The sequence below is a fragment of the Ciconia boyciana genome, chromosome 1, assembly GCF_034638445.1.
Source record: "Ciconia boyciana chromosome 1, ASM3463844v1, whole genome shotgun sequence".
Taxonomy (NCBI): Eukaryota; Metazoa; Chordata; class Aves; order Ciconiiformes; family Ciconiidae; genus Ciconia; species Ciconia boyciana.
Window position 1 is genome coordinate 188,383,470 of NC_132934.1, and position 19,028 is coordinate 188,402,497.

General features: G+C 37.2%; 1 protein-coding gene across 6 annotated transcripts in view; it reads left to right on the forward strand.

Annotated features, from left to right (window-relative positions):
• The window catches only part of LRCH1 (leucine rich repeats and calponin homology domain containing 1), a 143,534-nt gene extending 126,704 nt beyond the window's left edge, over nucleotides 1-16,830 (forward strand). Inside the window, exons 20-22 of one of the 6 annotated variants that reach the window (XM_072850200.1) lie at nucleotides 14,116-14,166; nucleotides 15,233-15,296; nucleotides 16,015-16,830. In XM_072850200.1, coding sequence (XP_072706301.1) covers nucleotides 14,116-14,166; nucleotides 15,233-15,259 — 78 coding nt within the window. In that variant the 3' untranslated portion in view covers nucleotides 15,260-15,296; nucleotides 16,015-16,830. Of the gene's footprint in view, nucleotides 1-14,115 lie in introns of all 6 variants that reach the window. The other 5 variants (XM_072850197.1, XM_072850199.1, XM_072850201.1 and 2 more) reach the window with 5 other exon arrangements.
• The last annotated feature ends 2,198 nt before the right edge of the window (nucleotides 16,831-19,028 follow it).

Below are 19,028 nucleotides of genomic sequence, written 5' to 3' on the forward strand. Positions count from 1 at the left end.
CCTATGCACTTTCAGTAATGTTAACAAATATTCCTGTCAAAAGGAAAAAATAACTGATTTGTGGTGGGCTGAATGATACCTTATTACAGGTGAGATTTAGACCAAAACAAACCTGTAAATGCAATATGTTATCTGAAAGACTAAAAGTTACAAGTTTTGGTCTGCATTTCTTCTAGTTCTCAATTATGAACAAATATGACATATAAGAAGTAGGACTTTCTAAGCATTTTGTCAAAAAACAAATTGAACAAAGTATTTTCAATGTTTGTGAGCCAAAATGCAGAAGTTATCTTTTTACAAAGACACAAATTTTGATGATCTATAACTTACACTAATGTAATATCTTAACAGTTTAGGCACCTGAACATCTTTTGGCACTTTATGGGGCCTCTTCAGATCAGAGAAATTAGGTAGAGTTATTCTTAAAAAAATGAAAGAAAGGCTTTCCCCACATACACAAGACGCACCTTGTCAATCTTCATATAGCTTGAAAAAAAGATAGACTTAAGTTATAGTTAAGTTATAAAAGGTAGTGATAAAATGAAATCTTTCACAGACAGTTGTTACAGCAGGATTATTGAACTTCTGTGTTCCAGCATGTCAGTAGAGGTGCAGCACAATTTAGTGGGGCAAGTTATTTCTTGGGTGGGAATGGGAGACTTCTGCCATGTCTCTCGCATTTTCAGTCAGCTACTTGGTGTACACATACTGAACAGAAAGGAGTGTGATGATAAGAAATGGCTTTTTGCATCTCAAGTCATCATATGAAGATTCAGTTTACAAAAGGCTTAGCTGTGCCCCTTCCTGTGACTTTCGAGTCCTGCAAACTGGAGCTATTACTGCATCTCGCCTCCTCTGAAAACTAGGTCTGCTATGTTGCAACATCAGCCAGAATTATTCTAAAAATCTGTATGATTTGTGTTAGTGTAGGAATTTCTAATTAAGCAAAACAAACAGAAAAAAACACAGGAGGCTTTTGTATGCTAAAATTGGCAGAACAAAGTAAAAGAAGCAACCAAGCAGAGTGTCAAGTGTTTTATCTTCTATCCATCTGTTAGTTGTTCAACTGGTAATCATGTTTCTCAGTTTAATGCAAGGTGTATTTTCATTACCACTTATGCTTGTTTTCTGATCAAGTCACGTAATCAGTTACTTCTCCATAGTTTCATCATGAGACATCCATGAAGTTGCAGTAAGTTTTATCAGGTATGACTCCTTTCTCCACCCTTTCATTCTGGGCTCGGTAATGTACACTGTTTGGCTTACGGTTTGGAGTTAAGTCGTTCAATATGCTGTCAGAGTACTGAAAGCATAATTCTGAGGTTCCTTTCATTTCTGTTTTGAGTGTAGTGCCTATGCACTACAGACTTCATTCTTTCATGCACTTTTGCAAACTTACTCTTGACTTTTTTTTACCAGAGTCAAAATTTGAGGAGGTTGGTTTTGAAATGCTATCTGTTTTCACAGTCCCCGCAGGAGCATTAGAATGAGGGTGGTTTGTGCACACAAACAGCTGGTTATGCTTTTGTCGTTCCACTTCTGTCTTACTGTGTTTATTCTGCATGTGTGATTTTGGCAACTGTATGATTTAATCATGTAGCTTCATAGACATAACAAGTCAGTCTGTAAATGTAATTATTAAGTATCTTTTTAGTTCTTACTAGTAATAATTTCAGTCTCCTAAATGAGAAGGGCAGTGCTTGCGATGGGTGGGTGGGTGGTTGGTTGGTCGGTCGTCTTTGAGACTTTGGGTGGGGTCATGTACTTTTTCACTATTTCGTGATGTCATGTTTTAGTTTGGTATTTTCATTTCACAGCATGTGTAAAATTCTGGTAACTTAAGTGGAAATTTCACCGTTACTGAAAAGCTTTTTTTTTTTTAAAATCTAGAGTTACCTTATAGAAGTTTAAAATACATACAATATAAACATTTTACTTAATAAGGTGTGAGTGTAATACCAAATTATCCATTGTCACAGAACACACAAAAATAAGCAAAAATGATCAGACATTTCTCAGGTTTCCCCAGGTTTCACTGAATTTCACTAAAGTGCAGCATGGCAGTTTCTGTAGGAAGTGTCTTCTGCATGTGTTGGCTGTCTTTGTATGCTTTGGCTTCTCCTGTATACTGCTTAGTGTGTTAATCTCTGGTTAGCAAGTTCTTCAGTCTCTGTAAAAATTCAACCTATTTAAGAGCTCTCCTTCTCCAACTCTGAAATTACTTCCTTCTCCAACTCTGAAATTACTTCCTTCTCCAACTCTGAAATTACTTCCTTCTCCATTTGACTGCAGTAGGGACTGTTGGGGAGGGGCGGGTTGGACGAAAATGATAAAGTCTTTGTTTTAAAGTTCTGTCAGATTTTTAATATAAATTTAAGTTTAATGTATCTTAGATATTTATTTTTGGGATATATTTGCAACAAGTAGGAATTAAGTCTTGTATGCTATTTTAAAATTAATCCAGCATTTGCTGGGTTTATTGGTGTCTTTGGTAAAAGTGCAATATATTACATAGTTGATAGTCATGAGTGAGTAGTTTGTTTGCCCTAAAACTAGTTTATTTGGTAAGCAGCTGGTGGATGTAGATGTTCTTGAATGCAGTACTAGTCCTATCCTATTTTTAAACAAGATCAGCATGTTCTGTCTGTGACTTTTCATCCTTTAGAAAAAGCCAAATACAATTGCACTAGAGTTTATTATTGCACTAGAGTTTATTATTGCACTAGAATTTTGAGCTGAAAAAATTCTGAAAAATGGCTGTAAAAATGACAATGTTGTTGCTAGGCAGGGTGTTTTTCCCCCTCTGTGTATCTGCTGGCCTAAGTAACAAAATTAAAATTTTTCAGCTTTTAACTCATGTTAAAGCTAGAACCATGCACGGTAAGCAAAAAAAGGAAAAGAAAAAGTAACTTTTTTTCTTTGTGTATGAATGATAGTTCTGATGTCCAGTTTCACTAGTCACTTTTCAGGACAGAATGGCCTTTTAAATATTTTAAAGCTTAATTTATTGCCAACTAGACCTTGAAACTTTGCACTACAGAAAACAGACATCTGAACTTCCATGTCTTCATTTATTGGGTGCGCTGTCAGTTCATTAAGCAAATGAAACTGAAAAGCTACTAAAGAAACATAGTGTTTCTCGGAAACAGGGTATCTCTTTCCTACTTCCTGTAATTTTATTCCATATTTACTATCTTTGATGATAGTAAGGCCATATTTGCAATGTGAAATGGTATATCTTAGATGGTATTTTGAAAGTACTAGTTGTTCCTTGGTTTGATTTTAATGTTAAATATTATGTGTGCATATTGATATTATTATTACATATTACATGTCATTTTATATAGCTAGCCTGGAGTAAATTGCTGCATGAAGTCATTGATACTTTCCAAAAAAAGTACAGGAATCTAACCTGCTAATAACTTTTAAAATGCTACCTGAGGAATTTAGTGTCAAATTCTTCAGTTTAGAAACTTTATTAAAATTAAGTATACTTAGTGCTACATTGACTTTTTCAGTTTCCATCCCAGGGTATCATTTAAGATGATATTTGAATACCAAGTTTTAGATTATTTATGTTAGAGAATTTTGCATACTTCTAACAATTTCTTTAAATACTTTTTCTTGAAACTTCATATTGCTGCTGCTTGTGCTTTTAACAGCTTTCTAACCCACTGCTTGCTATTGTGTAAGTTAGATTTTACAACTGGTTCCATTTAAGCATTTGAATAAGGCCCAGATGGACAAAGGTGCGCCGACCTCATTGGAATAAGTGGATCACATGCACCTCCTCACCCTTGTGAATCTGGGCATAAAGGACTGAACTCTTCTGTCTTAACATTCTGATATTATATGATAGCTTGAGTATTTAGAGGAAATAAAAGAAAGCTGGGGTGCCTAGTGACTAAAGCAATACTAGGAAGAAACTATTCTTACATGCTTATGCTAGAATATTGTGATAATTTATTTATCAATATCTTTCTATTTTTGTATTTTTAATTTTATGCACTGTTTTTTTCTGTTCTAATGGCTGCCCTTCGGGATAGGCTGACCTCTGCTCTCCGTATGACATCCTGCAGTCGGATATTCGTCACATTCGAAAGACTGTTGACACTCTGCTCGCCCTCGGGGAGAAAACCCCACAATCAACTTCTACCTTTCGCTCCTGGGATCTAATAGGCTTTTGTCTTTTCCACATACTTTTTATAGTCTTGATGTATATAACTTATCACTGGAATGTGCTAACAGCATAACCTGTTCGCATGTGCACACAAACTTTCTGCTTTGTCTCTGACAAATTACAGGTACTTAATTTCCTTCCTTTGTCTTACAAACTTCTCCCTTTCCCTCGCTTACCTTCCTTGTAATATCTTTATTAATCTCTTGAAATAAGGGAGAGAGGGAGTAGTATCTTGAAGGCAAGTCCCATCTCTTCTCCCCCCTCCAGCTGTAGTTTAAGAACCTATGTACCTCTTTAGTTATAGTTTGTTTTCTTTTATGTTGCCTAGACTACACACTAACAGTGTTAAAGCAGTGAAGCTACTCTTATCCCACTTCTGGGTGTAGGCTAGATGTGTATCACAAGCTAAACAGAACTGAGCTCTTACTTTTTGTGAAAATCCAAGAATGCTGCCAGATACTGAAGCAACTGAGGTGGCACTTCAACACGATAGTATTTTCTGAGTTAGTGCCACTTATCTCAACATACATTGTGTTAAGAGCACTTAGAGAACTATCTTTCAAATTATTGTTATTTTTTTAATCCTTTAGATTAACAAGAGTACGTAACGTTAAAGATTGTTGGTCATCTCTACTGTTCCGATTAAATTCCATACTGGAGTAGTTATGTTTTCCTACTTACATTTTGTTTTCCTCCAGATTCCATAGAATAATCTTTTTCTTCTGTCGCACAAAGCAGTGTTGAACTGCTTTTAAAGACTTGCTATGTTACACCTTGAAGATGACTGCAAATTAGTAGTGCGTATGAGCAACCCATAATATGCCAGGGACTTGAGAATGTTTCAGGATGAAGATTGTGGAGTACAGTGTGATACAATAAGATAGTTTGAGAATAAACTGTTAGATTCCTGTGTCTACCATTCTTATGTGTGACGTCAAGCAAGTCACATCACTATCTTGTCTCTGTTTCATCACCTGTGAAAATGCAGGTAATGTTTGTTTGTTTGTGTAACGAATGTAACAAAAACAATGTAGCTAGGAAAACAGATCATCTAGGAAGACTCTAGATTTTCCATCCTAGGAGGTTTTAAAGAATAGGTTAGACAAACATTAGCCAGGAGGCGTTTTGGTATGTTTGAACTCTGCCTATGGTTAGAGTGCTGGACTGATAACCTCCATTTCCCTTCCAGTTCTATGTTCTGTTCATCTATTGTAAAACTTGAGTAAGACAAATTTTTTTTGTTTACCCCTTATCAACATGAAATATACAAATGAAAATTGATTGAAAAATAGAAAACCTTGAATATAAACCTATATTGACGTTGCAATATTGGCCTAGATGCTGTTGACTAAATTTGTAATTCAGTCTCAGGCTAGCTAACCAAAGGACCTGAGTTTCATGGCTGTGAAATAAATACATTCATTTCTCACTGCCTAGTATATAAAAAAATTACCTATAGACTTTTAGAGGATAACTAGCATAAGAACTTGTATGTTACTGATTATTCTGGCCATATGGTTACGATTTAGTGCTATCCTATAAATATCCCCATTCCATAGATACTTGTAAAATTTTATTAAAAAACTTCTAAATGCAGTTCTGCTCCTGGTTTCCGTGGCTTAAATATACACATACATATATAAAAAGGATTAAATGTATAATTAGATAAGTATTTTAAGATGGAAAAAATAATTTCAGACAATGGATAAATCCAATTTTTTTAAAGGGTTTAGTGTCTAGCAGCTCCCAGTGCATACATATAACAACTTTATTGTAAAGAGTGTCTTCTGTGACCAGGCATGAGTTCAGTGAGTGCTTCTAGGTTCTTTATACTTGAGGAAAAGTTACTAGTTATTTGGGTGCATAGCTACAGAGTAGTGCCCTCATCCTGCACAGGCCTGTCTCTTAACTGTGTGCCTAGTTTCGGTGATTACAACAGTGGACACTTGCTTACTAGAGTCAGAGTTTGACATTTAAGCTTCCACTTTCAGCAGATCTTTGTCTTGATTTTGGTTGTCTTGTTTTAACAATATTGCTTTTCTGGTGAACCTGAGAAAGTGACATAAAGCTTGAATCAGTTCAGAATCCATTAATTGTATGATTCTTTATAATCCAGTGTTGGTATCTGAGACAACAGTGATGTCTTCTCTAGGGCTGGGATATTACTCCTGCTGCCATAAGTGGTAAACAGGTCTCCTGTCAAGGCTTTGTGTTGTCCACTCCTTGTATAGTACTGAGCTACCTGTATGAGTATATTTTAACATTTTTTGAAATTAGAAAATCAGGTGGTGAATGTTGTTGCTACCATCCTACAGTACACATCTGTCTCATTGTCTCATATTATGTCTGATTATCCACTGTATCCAGTAGCTTTGGGAGGGAGGTAAGAGAAGTAGTAGATCAGTGTGTTTTGCATTTCCAGTGTGCAGAAATGGAAGTTCATGTCTTCAGTGTTTTTGAACTGTTCGATCAGACTAGACATTGGGTTAGAAACTGAACTATTGTTCAGTTGTTGAGTTGTGCCAATGTAGACCAACTGAACACATCCCATGCTAATTATACATAACACTCATGCTTGTCCAAAGTTTTAACTTTACATATGCTTACCATGCAAACAGAGTTGTCTTTTAGTTACTTAGAGTACATTTTCTCAGTGTTCTCAACTACGACAATATACAGTAATGAAAGTGTAACATTACAAGCACTTTCTTGTAGTTATGGAGTTGAAGCCATTTTGAACCAGACTGTGAAAGACGACAATACTCGCTTCATGACAAGCACAGCCTTACTACCATACATGAAGCTTATCTATTTTGGTATTTTTTCCTTGTTGTTATTGATAACACTTCAAATATACATAAACCTTACAGGGAAAGGAATAGTAAAATGTAGCCTTACATTTCTCTAAGTGTGAATATAGTAATGTTTCTCAAAATATATTTCAAACAATGCAAATGTGAAAAATACCTGTCTGCCCATCCCTGAAGCCAATAATTCTCCCACTAAATGGGGAGGTGGAAGCTAAAACATTTAGGTAGCTCATTACTCTAATGGGCTCTTAGCTAAATTCAGAGTCCTGTTTCTGTGCTGCTGTTCCTGTGGCTTTAGTACTTGGGAAACCAACAGTTCAGCTGGCTGATGGTTCTTCACCTCTGAGGAGATCCCAATATTGAGACATTGTTATATACAGTCGGTACTTACTGCTCACAGCCAGTCACATGATTAAGTTGATGACCTTGGGTTTTAAAAACCATGTACGGTGTAGTTCACCCACATATTCATTGATAACATGAATTTGTATTTGCTCCCCCATTTGTTTCCCCATTCAGTTTTTTCCATTGCAGTGGTCATCAGAGATTTTCAAACTGTGATTTCTTCATAAATTGGTCTACTCCAGTCTGTACTGTGGAGGTCCTGTCATCCCTACTGCAGTAAAGTAATAAATACAAATTGTAATGAATTAATTTAACATGCCTGCAGGTAAAATGTGTTTGCGCTGGATTACAAGGGGCATTTTGATGTGAGGATTTGTCTTTCTTTTTCCTTAAGCCAGAAAACAGATAAATATTTTCAAATGCAGAGTAATGCAGTGTAGTAGTCCTTCAAATGCCTCTTTCTTCAAATATATATTAACAGACTTTTACAACTGAAAGCTGTATATGGATCCCGTTGTGTTCCTAATAAGTTTTCTGAAAAGCTACACTTACTGTGAATGGGGATTGAATTAGACCTGGGCAAATGTTCAGTCCAGTTTTCTACTCCATAGACATTAATAAGTTTCAAAATTATTGCCACATAATTGTTTTTCACAAAAAGTAGTTTTCTTGGCATTTCAGTCCTGTTACAAAAAAATGAAAGCAGTCATATATGCAGGTTTAGAAAAAACAGTAAAGCAGGTTTTGTGAACCTTTGCCATTTCCTTCATTTACAGCACATAAGCTGCATTATGCAGAAAGAGCAGGATAAAAATACTTTAAGGTCATAACCCATTCTACTTTGATGATACAAAGCACTCTCATTCCTTCACTTTACCTCTTGGAATTTAATGTATAAGGTTACGGAGTAATTGATATTTCCCCCGTAAGTATACATTTTCTCTTACTGTTTCGTATGTGTCTGTCTTTATGCAGTTTTTTGTTCCTTGCAGTTTCAGGTCACTGTTTTCTTAGCATGTTAGAATGAAACTGTGAGGCATTTTGGCAAAATATATGGTCTACTTTTAAGATTTTATGGCTCCAGGCCAGAATTTGTAAAAGGGTCTGAAGCCCACCATCTGCAAATACAGTTTTGTAAATATTTGCAATTTATTACATGCTCAGAAGTTGCACATATTTAGACATCTAACTAGCCATGACTCCAAATACAAAATTACTGCTGCAGTATTGAAGGTCTGGGGGTTTTTTTGCTTTGTCAAATCTGGTCATAAGTGTATACTTTCCAAAACATACTAATCTTTCCATTGGAAATTAAAAGAAAAAAAAATGATGAAATACAGCCTGAATTACTGTGCTGCTTTTATCTTCTGCTCTTTTCTTTTGTACTTCAAATGGTAACTTCAGGGCATTTGGTCACATACAGACACCAACAGGAATAGTGGATAAGGAAAATACATATAAAAAGACGTAATTTCAAATTGGCTTAGATATGTGGAAAAGTAAATATTTGCTATAGTTTTTTCAACTCTTTAGAAAGAAAACTTGCCCTTGACCTGACAAAATTTCAAGGTTTTGTATATTTGACTTAAGTCTGCTTAAATGTAAGGCGCTGATGTTTCTTTTAGTGACTTTCCATTTCAGAGTAGCTGGCTCCAAACATTAAACGATTGGCATTATGTGGATTTATTTGTCTAATTTATCCTTGGAGAAACTACACAATCCAGTATTTCATTGTTTTATTAATTTTTTTCCCTGTAGATCTGAAATCTCATATTCTACAAATACAAGGAAGAAAGAGAAAGGCTCTTGCCAAATTGTAGAACTCCATTTCTCTGTATTTTTGCTAACAAATGCAGTTGGGCCCTGCTGTTGTCATGATGCGGTCATTTCACTAGTTGCCCATATGATATAATGGCAACAATTACTTTTTTGATAAATACTTACTGTATCTGACTTGCCAAGCTGCTTGCCCTGGCATAAAGCAATTCAAACAGTTGTCTTGACTTTGAAGTCATCTGGTGTCAGAGAAAATAGATATGTATGTGTAGTGTGTCACGTATCCTTGTGAGATCAGTGTCCTTGTGTATTCCTTGTTTTCTTCTACACCGTCTAAATTGGACATCTTGTTCCAGGATTAGAAACTTGCTCTGGCAAGCACATGCACACGTGTATGTTTGTGGGTGCACCTGTTGTACTGTCTTTTTGTGTTGCTTTGACTCAGCCTCCTGGCTGCTGCCTCTTTTTGTGCCTCCTTTTTTTTTTTTCCGTCAAAAGGAATTTGTTCTTTTGCTTCATGATGAGTTTGAAAACATCTTTATCCATTCAAAATGGCTATGTGTCTGTAGAAAGTGGTTTGCTTGCAACAAGTAATTAAGTTCCTCTGTGTTCTTAGGGAGAAAAAAATACATTAAAAATTTAGATCTTCATTTCTGTGATAGACAGAGAAGAGAGACATTCATGCTGCTATGAGTGGAGTGGCAGCCCTTCCCTCCACAATTGTTTTTAAAGATGTCTAGACTGGTCTTGAGAATTAGTAGCCAGTTCTTCTGTCTGTCTTTCTGGGTTTTATTCGGTGATGGTTTCAACAGGGGTAGTTTTAGAGAGGCGATTCATACTACTATATTGAAGTATTATGGGTTTGATGCTAATATAAAAGGGTCAGAAATCTTATCAAAGGTGGGGATAAGTGGGTGAGGCTGAGTCTCCTCAGAGTTGTGGGTGAGTTCTTCTCTTGGATGGTCAGGCATATTGTCTCAAAATGCCAGGATTTAAGAACAGTTTTGAAATCTTCATGGCTTGCAGCTTCACAGCTCTACTGTCAGTGGTTTCCAGATAGCAGTTGTAGTGGATTAGAGAGTGAGGTAGAGCATGGAAAATGGACTGTGCTGCAGGGACAGTGGCTGCACATAAGGACCGAGACACCTGGGATCTTGGCCCAAGGTAATAGCATGCTGTTATGCAGAAAGCTGCGTTGATTATCAGTGTGCTCTTGATTCCATCCTTGGCAGGATTTGATTTTTCTTATTCTGAGAAGAGTTAAATATGTTACTCTAAAGTTGTGATTTGAAAAGTATGTGAGGCAGAGTTGATGAAAGCCATTTACAAAGCTTTGAAGATAGTGATTAGGGCTTAGATAAGAGGGTTGATTCGTGACACATTAAGATGAAGTTTGTCATTTTTAGGAGATGGTGTAGGTCTCATTGTCAGTTTTGGAAAGTTCATCATAGCCACACGTCTAACTGCAGAATTATAAAACATTAACCAGGTTCCACCTTCTGCTTAATAAGAGAAGGCTGTCGATTGTATATGTTTCAAGCACTAATGAAGAATGATGTATAATATAAAAAGTAACATGCTGTGAAACTTCTCCTAGAACACAGTTGTACAGTCCTATTTTTTATAGACCTCCTTAAATAGCTTTCCTTATTTGAGTATGCATTTTGTAAATACAGCAGGGGGAGAGAGGTTGCTTTATACAAACTGGATTACTATACTGTATTTAAAATAATTAGATAATGCATTGTCTTAAAAAGGAGAAAAAATTTATTGGATGGGGTTCTTATATGAAATGGGGCATGCACTTCTTTTATGCTTTTAGTGAAAATGTGCTTATAAACAATTGCAACATGCCTAGCAAGAAAGCATGACAGAATAGCTCTCTGAGTGCTATAAGGTACCACAAAAATGGTAAGTTTAGAATTTAAGTTTTTCTGAAGGAAGCATTCTTAACTGTGGCTTTTTCAGCAAATTTGGCTTCAATAGAAGAATTTAGAATATTCTTAAACATAAATATTTAGCAAGGTAGGTTGTTCTGAGGCTGGGTTTTTGGATTCAATCCCTACCCTTCAGCCTTGTAACACTAATCACTTAGTTCTCAGATACTGGATTCAGCAGGCATTATGACTTAATGCCTTTTGTCTAGCATGGAAGACTAATGAAATATTGGCATGTTGTGGGTCACCAGATCTGTGAAACAAGAGTCGATGGTGCAAGGGCTCTGGAAAGAAGTAGAAGAGAGTGGAGAGAATAACATTTCACTTCAGATGTCTGATTTGCATTCTCAAAAAATAAGAGGAATATGATTTTTTGAAAAATTATCAGAATCAAAGTAAGTATTGTAGATTTTTATATGAACTGTGTCCCAAGACATTAGATTGGCAAAATATTTTTAGTAAAAATCATACATTTGAAGTAGAAATTTTTGGGGTTTTTTTCCTTTTATTTGATATCACCATCTCTACCTTCTTCTGTAGTGACTCCAGTGCTAATCAGGTATCAGTTTAGGAGTTTGCATCCTAAAATATATTTATATATTTCTCTGGAAAAGACACTTTTTCCAGAGGAATAAAAGTTGGGGAGAACCGTCTCTGACAGCTTGCAGGTCAGTATCTCAGTCAGAAGAACAAACAAGACTGAACTGCAGAACCCAGTGTATTAACTTAAATGACCAGTGTAGGGTAGGTTTGGAATGGAAATCTGGGTGATGAACTGGAATGGCTGCAAGATGGGGATATTCCTTTGTGCTGACTGGGCAAATAGCTCCAGCAGAGAGCGGCCCAGTAGCAGGCAGGAATGGGAGGCAGTTGCCACAGCTGTTTGGGCAATGTGAATCAGAATCCACAAACTGAATGGAAGTGGAAACCCAGCATTAGCAGATCGACAGAATGTTGCAGCATCTTCCATGTGGAGAAGTGTATGTCGTCCCTCTCTTGCAGACCTACTCAGCCAAGCTCCATGAAAATGATCTGTTTGAAATTGTTTCTTGGGTCTGTGTGTGCAGAACAGTATTTGTTTGGTGTTCTGGGCTATAACCATGAACCTTAAAAAAAAAAATAAAATTTCAAATTAAGTTTAAAAAAATCTTTTAAACATAAAATAATAAATATTAAACCATCTCAAGTAGTAAATATAAAATATAGATAAATTACAGTTATCAGTATCAGATGCCATGATTGTGAATAAAGTTTGGCTCTCACTTTTTAGGTTCAGTAGTTATAGGTAAGTTTTGCAGTTTTTCTCTCATCGAGGCTGGAGTGGGGTGTGAGGAGCTTCACAAAACATTTAAGCAAGCTGAGTGTTGGTTGTACATAAAGGAAATACTCATTAACAAAAGAAAGTCATAAACATCAGAAGAAGTGGAGCAGCTGTTTAATACTGGTAGTACTCTGATGGAGCTGTGGCCCACTGGAGGAGATTTCCTGAGCAAAGACTGGACAACAGTGGGAGCGGATAAAAGGAATTAAACATAGGTGCATAACACGATAAAAGCTGAATGTGTTGTTCTTGTATGTACCAGTTCCTGTTCCATCATCCTGAATATTGTACTTAGTTTTAAGGGTTCACAGGGGTCAGGGAAGGGCCTAGAGCTGAACAAAATGTGTCATGAGAAGAAAGGTTTAAGAGATTAGTCATGTTTAAATTGGACATATAATCAATGTGAATATGAGGAAGTGTGACAAAGGACCATGAATTGCATAAAGATAAAATAAGAGACCCTTAGTTGACATTACAGAAGCAAGAAGAATATTCAGTAAAGACAGGCAATTAATTAAAATAGAATCTCAAATGCATCAGTAGTTTTAGAAGCTAAAAGTTTCTTGAACAGCTAAGAGATTCAATACCAAGAATATCAAAACAACCCTCTCTTTCTAAAAAATCAGTATCCTGTGTCTGCTGATGGTCATGTATGGATGCCTAGAGAAAGAACAGAAAGTTAGATCACATAGGTGGTGCCTTTTCAAACTTAAAGCAATCTGACATGCACAGTTTAAGGACTCATGAGCCAGACACTGTATCCATGTGTTTGTCTTTAATAGCATTGTTTGGGTTTTTTTCTATCTGTATATTTTTGTCATCCCACTTACACTTTTGGCTTCCATGTTGTGGCAATAAGTCTCATAGTTGTAATTATGGTTTATCTGATGTAGTCTAGCCTTTCCATTTATTTTTTTATAAACCTGCTGCCTGATTTCATAACTTCATGGATTTCATTAACGGGAATACCCAGTTAAATTAAGAAAAAATTCTTTGTAAAGAGAGAGACAATCGTGACACAAGGCTACCTCTCTAAGCAAGGCTTTCTGTAATTCACTGGGGGGTTTCTTGTTACCTGTAGGAGATCGATAGAGTATTTATTTACTGTTTGACTGTCTTCTGGTGTAACAGCCTCTGTGGACAGCTAGTAGGTTTCATCCTGGCCACGATTGCTGTGTCCTTATGGTGAATAAAGCCGATTCCTGAATATTTCAAAATAAGCTGCTAATTACTCAGAACAAAACGCTTCGCCCGTTGAATGCACAACATTACACACACTTTTCTGTAAATGTTAACGGGTGTCTTTCAAGGTGCGTATCCTGGGACCAAGACCTACCGGGCCAGAGCTCAGTGGTAGAACTTTTTTTGATTGAAAACCAGCCTTTTGTCCCCAGACTCACTCATATGTAATAACGGGCAAATGCCATGTTATCTCACTTTGCAGGTGAAAGTTCAGTGTGTACTTGCTGGTCCTCACTCTTAGTTAAGATGTTTATGTACTGTAATGACCACAGAATAGGTTGGTTTCTGAGACCCAGAATATTAACAGATCTCTCACTAATTCATATGTACAATGAGAGCAGAATCAGAGACTTTCTATCTAAATCACAGGAAGTTTTTTTACTTAAAAGTAGGAAATGGTTCCTTCTTGTCGGGCTTTGTGTTCCAACTGTGTTCATATAAAGCAAAGTTTTGCAGTGAGTATTGAATATCCTAATTTTTACTCCTTTGTTTGTCTTTTTCTAGGAGAAGCTCTGCCTACCACATCACATCCTAGAAGAAAAGGGCTTGGTAAAAGTGAGCATAACAGTTCAAGCATTGCTAGATGTAACCACAGTGAAACAAGCTTTATTCACATGAAACTACTATCTCTGCTGTTACCAGTTCCACTGTGCCATCACAGAATCAAAATACTGCCCACCTTTTCAAACTGCATTGAAAAAAAACCAGTGCTCCAAGAGTATTCTTATACTTCTGATTTTAAAATCATCTTTCAGACTGTACACGTGCATCGAACTACAAACCAGAAACTAAACAGAAACGTTTTATAGAGCAAATTGGCGCTTCACTGCTTTTATAGCTCACTTTGTACAGTACTTACTAAAACAGCCACCTCTCTGCCACTTAAAAACGTGTGGAGTACACAGCTGTCTTGCAGCAAGATACCTTTGTATTATTAAACTAAGAATCATTGTAATCATTTGAGGGGGGGTTTAAATCAGAATTCTACCACGTTAAGTTTTTCTGCAGTTGCTTCAGGCTATTGCCTTTTAAAAATATCCAGACATAAAATATTTATATAAATATTATTTATTAGTGAGTTGTTATTCATCCTTTGGATGCAAAATGTAAATTAGGAAACTGTATTTTATTACTGCTTTTTTGTGGTTAAACACTTTATTTTAATATAAATATTTAGTTATTTTTTATTCTACTTGGTGTGCAGTAGCTCTAGATCTCCGTAAATTGTATTTTCTAATATGTCAGATAAAAAGCAAACAAAATAGGTGCTTTTATTAAACGAACAGCTAGCTGGAATGGCATTCTTTATTTCTTGAATTTGTGGAACATTGGTAAAAATTTGTCTGCATTCCATTGAGTTTCCTACATTCCAGTAGCACTTTTTCCCCCACTAGACTAAATTGGCTGAAACTGAGAGCACACCCACTTTATTTGTATATAGATGTTAAAAAAAAAAAAAGGAAATATGTAAACTTGAAAAATAAATGTGAACGAATATTTTTGATTGCTTATTTTACTATGCACAAGACATTTAACTTTTGCCACAACAAAATGAATGATGTGCGTTAGGATCGTGTGTCTTGAAATATAATTTTGCACTGCAACTTGATTTCTTTTAAAGACTACAGCACTACAGAACAAACAATAAAAAACAGCACAAGAACATTAGTGAGAAGATTTACCAGGTAGGCAAAAAATTTTAATTGTTTTCTTCAATGATTCCTTTTGAGAGGAGATAAAATTATTAAAATTGCCAAAGGCAGTCTCAAAGACCTGATCTTCCAGATACAACCTGCTGCGTACAGTGCTTCTCCTTATAGTCTCCACCATTTTCCCACAGAATTAAGCACAATGTTCCGTAGCGAATATTTGCAGGATCAGACCTCTAATCCCATGTCAGCAATAGGAAATAAGTTTCTTTTTCTTATCACTACTTTAAATTTTTGGACGAGATTTTTAAAAGCATAATTTATTATTAAAACATCACACGTTTTAGATCAAAAAGTTCCAGCACAGCGATTCTCACAGTATCTGGAACACCCACTTTGCTTTCGCACGAGAAGCTAGTGGTGTCACTTGGGCAAGCAGGACAGGAAAGCTGCATGTGGTGAAAAGGCTAGCTGTTAGGGGTCAGTGGTGCACACAAGCCGGTAGTAGGAAATGCATAGGGACAAAAAAGAGGCAATGTGGTGGGAGGACTAAATATTTAAGCAAGAGAATGTGGAGAGAACTATGGTATAAAGACTTTTTGGAAGAATGATGCATACTTGCCGCTACTAGGTATCTAGGCAAAGTTACACGCATGTTCACAGACACTGCATTTAAAGCTACCAGTATTCCAATAGCAGATTTTTAATCGTTAATACAGTATTTGAATGCAGACTATGCTTTTTAATACCACAGATTGCCAATGTGCTGGTATGTATTGACAGCAACGTGTTAGGAGGAGGAAAGTGGACTCGCAGACAAGGAGACATACAGTATGCATGAAATATCCAGTTACTTCAACCAAAGCAAAAGCGTTTATTTTATAGAAGGAACGTTGACTTAAATTGTAATTTTGATTGGCAGCTAGCATATTGTTTCCTATAAAATGTACTGTGCACTTTAACACTAAATTAAAATGTATTTTAATATTTTACAGAGCTGCACAAATATCTGTTTTGTCAAAAAGCACGAGCAATGTAAAGAAAATAAGTTTTCAAGTCAGAGTTTATCAAATTTTAAAAGCATTCAAAGATCGAGTATAAAAATAGGAATATTGATTTCTGCATCTTGAGGGATAAAATGCAGGTTTCCTGAGTATTTTTTTACAATGTATATATGGCAACATGAAGCTTTGTAATTATTATTTTGACAAATCTTGTTTTTTCATAATTAAAATTTTGTTTTTCTCCTGATAGTGTCTTTCAGTATTTGCTTGAAGTTGGCTGTAAATAAGTAGCTCTAAATATTTTGTAATACAGCTTTTCTTATGCAGTCTTAACCTGTACGGCTAAAAAGAGAATCTTCATGAATCTTTGTATACTATTTATATGTGCAATAAAACATGCATGGCAAATCTATCCTACCCTAAGCAGTGAACATAATGTATATAGAAAATCTTTACTGTAGTTACAATTAAACTATATTATTTGTAGAAACCCTGTAATGACTACCCCTGTGACTGACAGTTTCTTGTAAAAGAGATGGTGTTTGGAGAGCTTAACACTGGGGATGATGGATGAGGGTTTGGGGATGGAGGGGATGATGATGTGACCTAAATAAAGGAATTCTGCAGCTAAACTAGGACTAGGATCCAGCTAGTAACTGCTGGGTTGTCGGTGCAGTGTTGGTTCCTGCAGCTTTGCTGCTCCTGTTGCTTAAGATCTCCTGCCAGTCACGTAGTGAACAGCAGCAGTTGAGTCAACTGCCCTCTGCTTCCAGGGGCGGGTGACCTGGGGGGCTCAGCTCAGGGAGAAGGGAGGCTCCACCTTCAGTTTGCTCCTGCTCCCATCGCCATGTGAGAGTCCTTCTTTTTACTGCTTCCCACTGCACTGTACAGTGCAGCTTTTTTCCCCCTCCCTGCCCTCCTGCAGAGAGTATCCTGCAGGCTTTTGCTTTAGCAAACAAAATCTGATGATTTCTTTGTTCCAGTGAATCCAAGCAATAACGCAGTAACCCTTTCTGACCTGGGGATAACCCACGGCAACAGTGCTGTGCCAAGCTGTTTTGCCCTTCTCCTGTCTCTGCAGAAGCAGGTAGTAGGGGCTACTGCTCATAGGTCATAGTATACAGCCTTCTCTTTCCCGTGCTGGTTTCTGAAGTCACCGAAGTACAAACTGTGCTATTTTCTCATTTCTCTAATGACGCACCTTTACCTTAACCAGGCAATTTCATGGCTGTATTTGTTCACTTTTGGTAGTGGATTTTGAAAGGAAAGGATCTTTCTGCACTAATCTCCTGGGGAGATCCTGCTTTTGCTTGCCAAGAAGCTTGAGTGCCTTTGTGGCTGTTGCAATACACCACCAGGACAGACTGATTGCTGCGGTAAAATTGGCATAATTTAGGCAGGAAGAGTCCTGCAGCAGTCCTCTGGTGCTGCTTCTCACCTAGAGCAGAGCCTGTTTAACAGCAGGCAGCTGAGGGCTGTGTCCAGCTGAGGTTTGAGCATGGCCAACAATAGAGATCTGACAGCCTCACACGATTCTCATCAAGATGGTGCAGACCCTTGGTGTCCGTAGCCATCTGCACAACTGATTCAAGCACCCCAAGTCTTCTCACGGGTTTGCGCTGTCCTGGACTTGCAGCCTGTGGACAAGAGCAGTTTGAGGGTCCCTTCCTTGTCAACCCTCTAGCACCAGTTTGGTAAGAGCTCAGGGCACTTTCTATAAAGCCCTGAGGTTACTGACTTCCAAAGCAAGTTCTCGTGGACTCATGAGAGCCCATCAGATGCTTACCTGAATCTGCTCCTGTTCACAAACGAGGCAACTGGAAGTCCCTCTCAAGGAGGAAAGGCAGCAGTGCATGTAAATGCTCTGTTTTATCAAGAAAGCAAACAGTGTGGGACAGCAGTCAATTACTAGGAGCGCTGAGTGGAAAATATGACAGGTATTTTAAGCTCCAGAATTGTAGCTGGGCAGTTGTTTGGGAAAGCTCTTAGGGTAACTGATCTCCTGCTGGACTGTAAATTAAGGATACAGGAAATAAAGCTCCCCACAACTATCCACAGTATAATGGGGAACTTAGAATTATGCCATATGAATTTATCAAATACAAAAGAGGGCTTTTTCCCCCCACGCAGGGCAAGCTGTTTCCTACCATTAACCCAGCAGCTTTAAAATGATGGTTTAGAAGCACTTACAGTAAATTACACAGTTAAACCTGCTTTTTAATCTCCTCTGATATAACATGCAGGTGCATGTACTCCTGTTAGGGAATGAAAAGAAAACGGCTATGCCCCTTTCCCTTAAATAAAAGTACCAGAATGCATCAGGCAAAAAAGTACTGGCTTTGACAGATAACAAATGGAAATGTTTATCATAAGTACCTGCAGCAAGCTGCACAACCTGACTCCGCTGCTGCTCTGTTTGTAGTACTGGGCAGTACAAGCACAGCACGCTTCTGCTCCAGTCCAGTATTAGCTACAGCCCAGTAGTTCATTTGCTGGCTATGGCAGAGCAGTTGCCTGGTTGCTGGGGTGGAGGAACAACTACAAGCAGCTGTCACACATTAAACAAGCCTTTGAGCCAATTTTGCTGTTGTGGGAGTGGAAAAATCTAAATGTTTAGCACTTGTGGCTTAAAATTTTTATGTCAGTGCCCTGCTTTATAAGAAAGGAGGAGTTAGTGTCTGTTGTAAATCTACAGAGCATGGAAAACTTGCGTTCAGCATTTCAGAGAACTCTTGCAATGTACACAGTCGTATCTTCCCAGCCT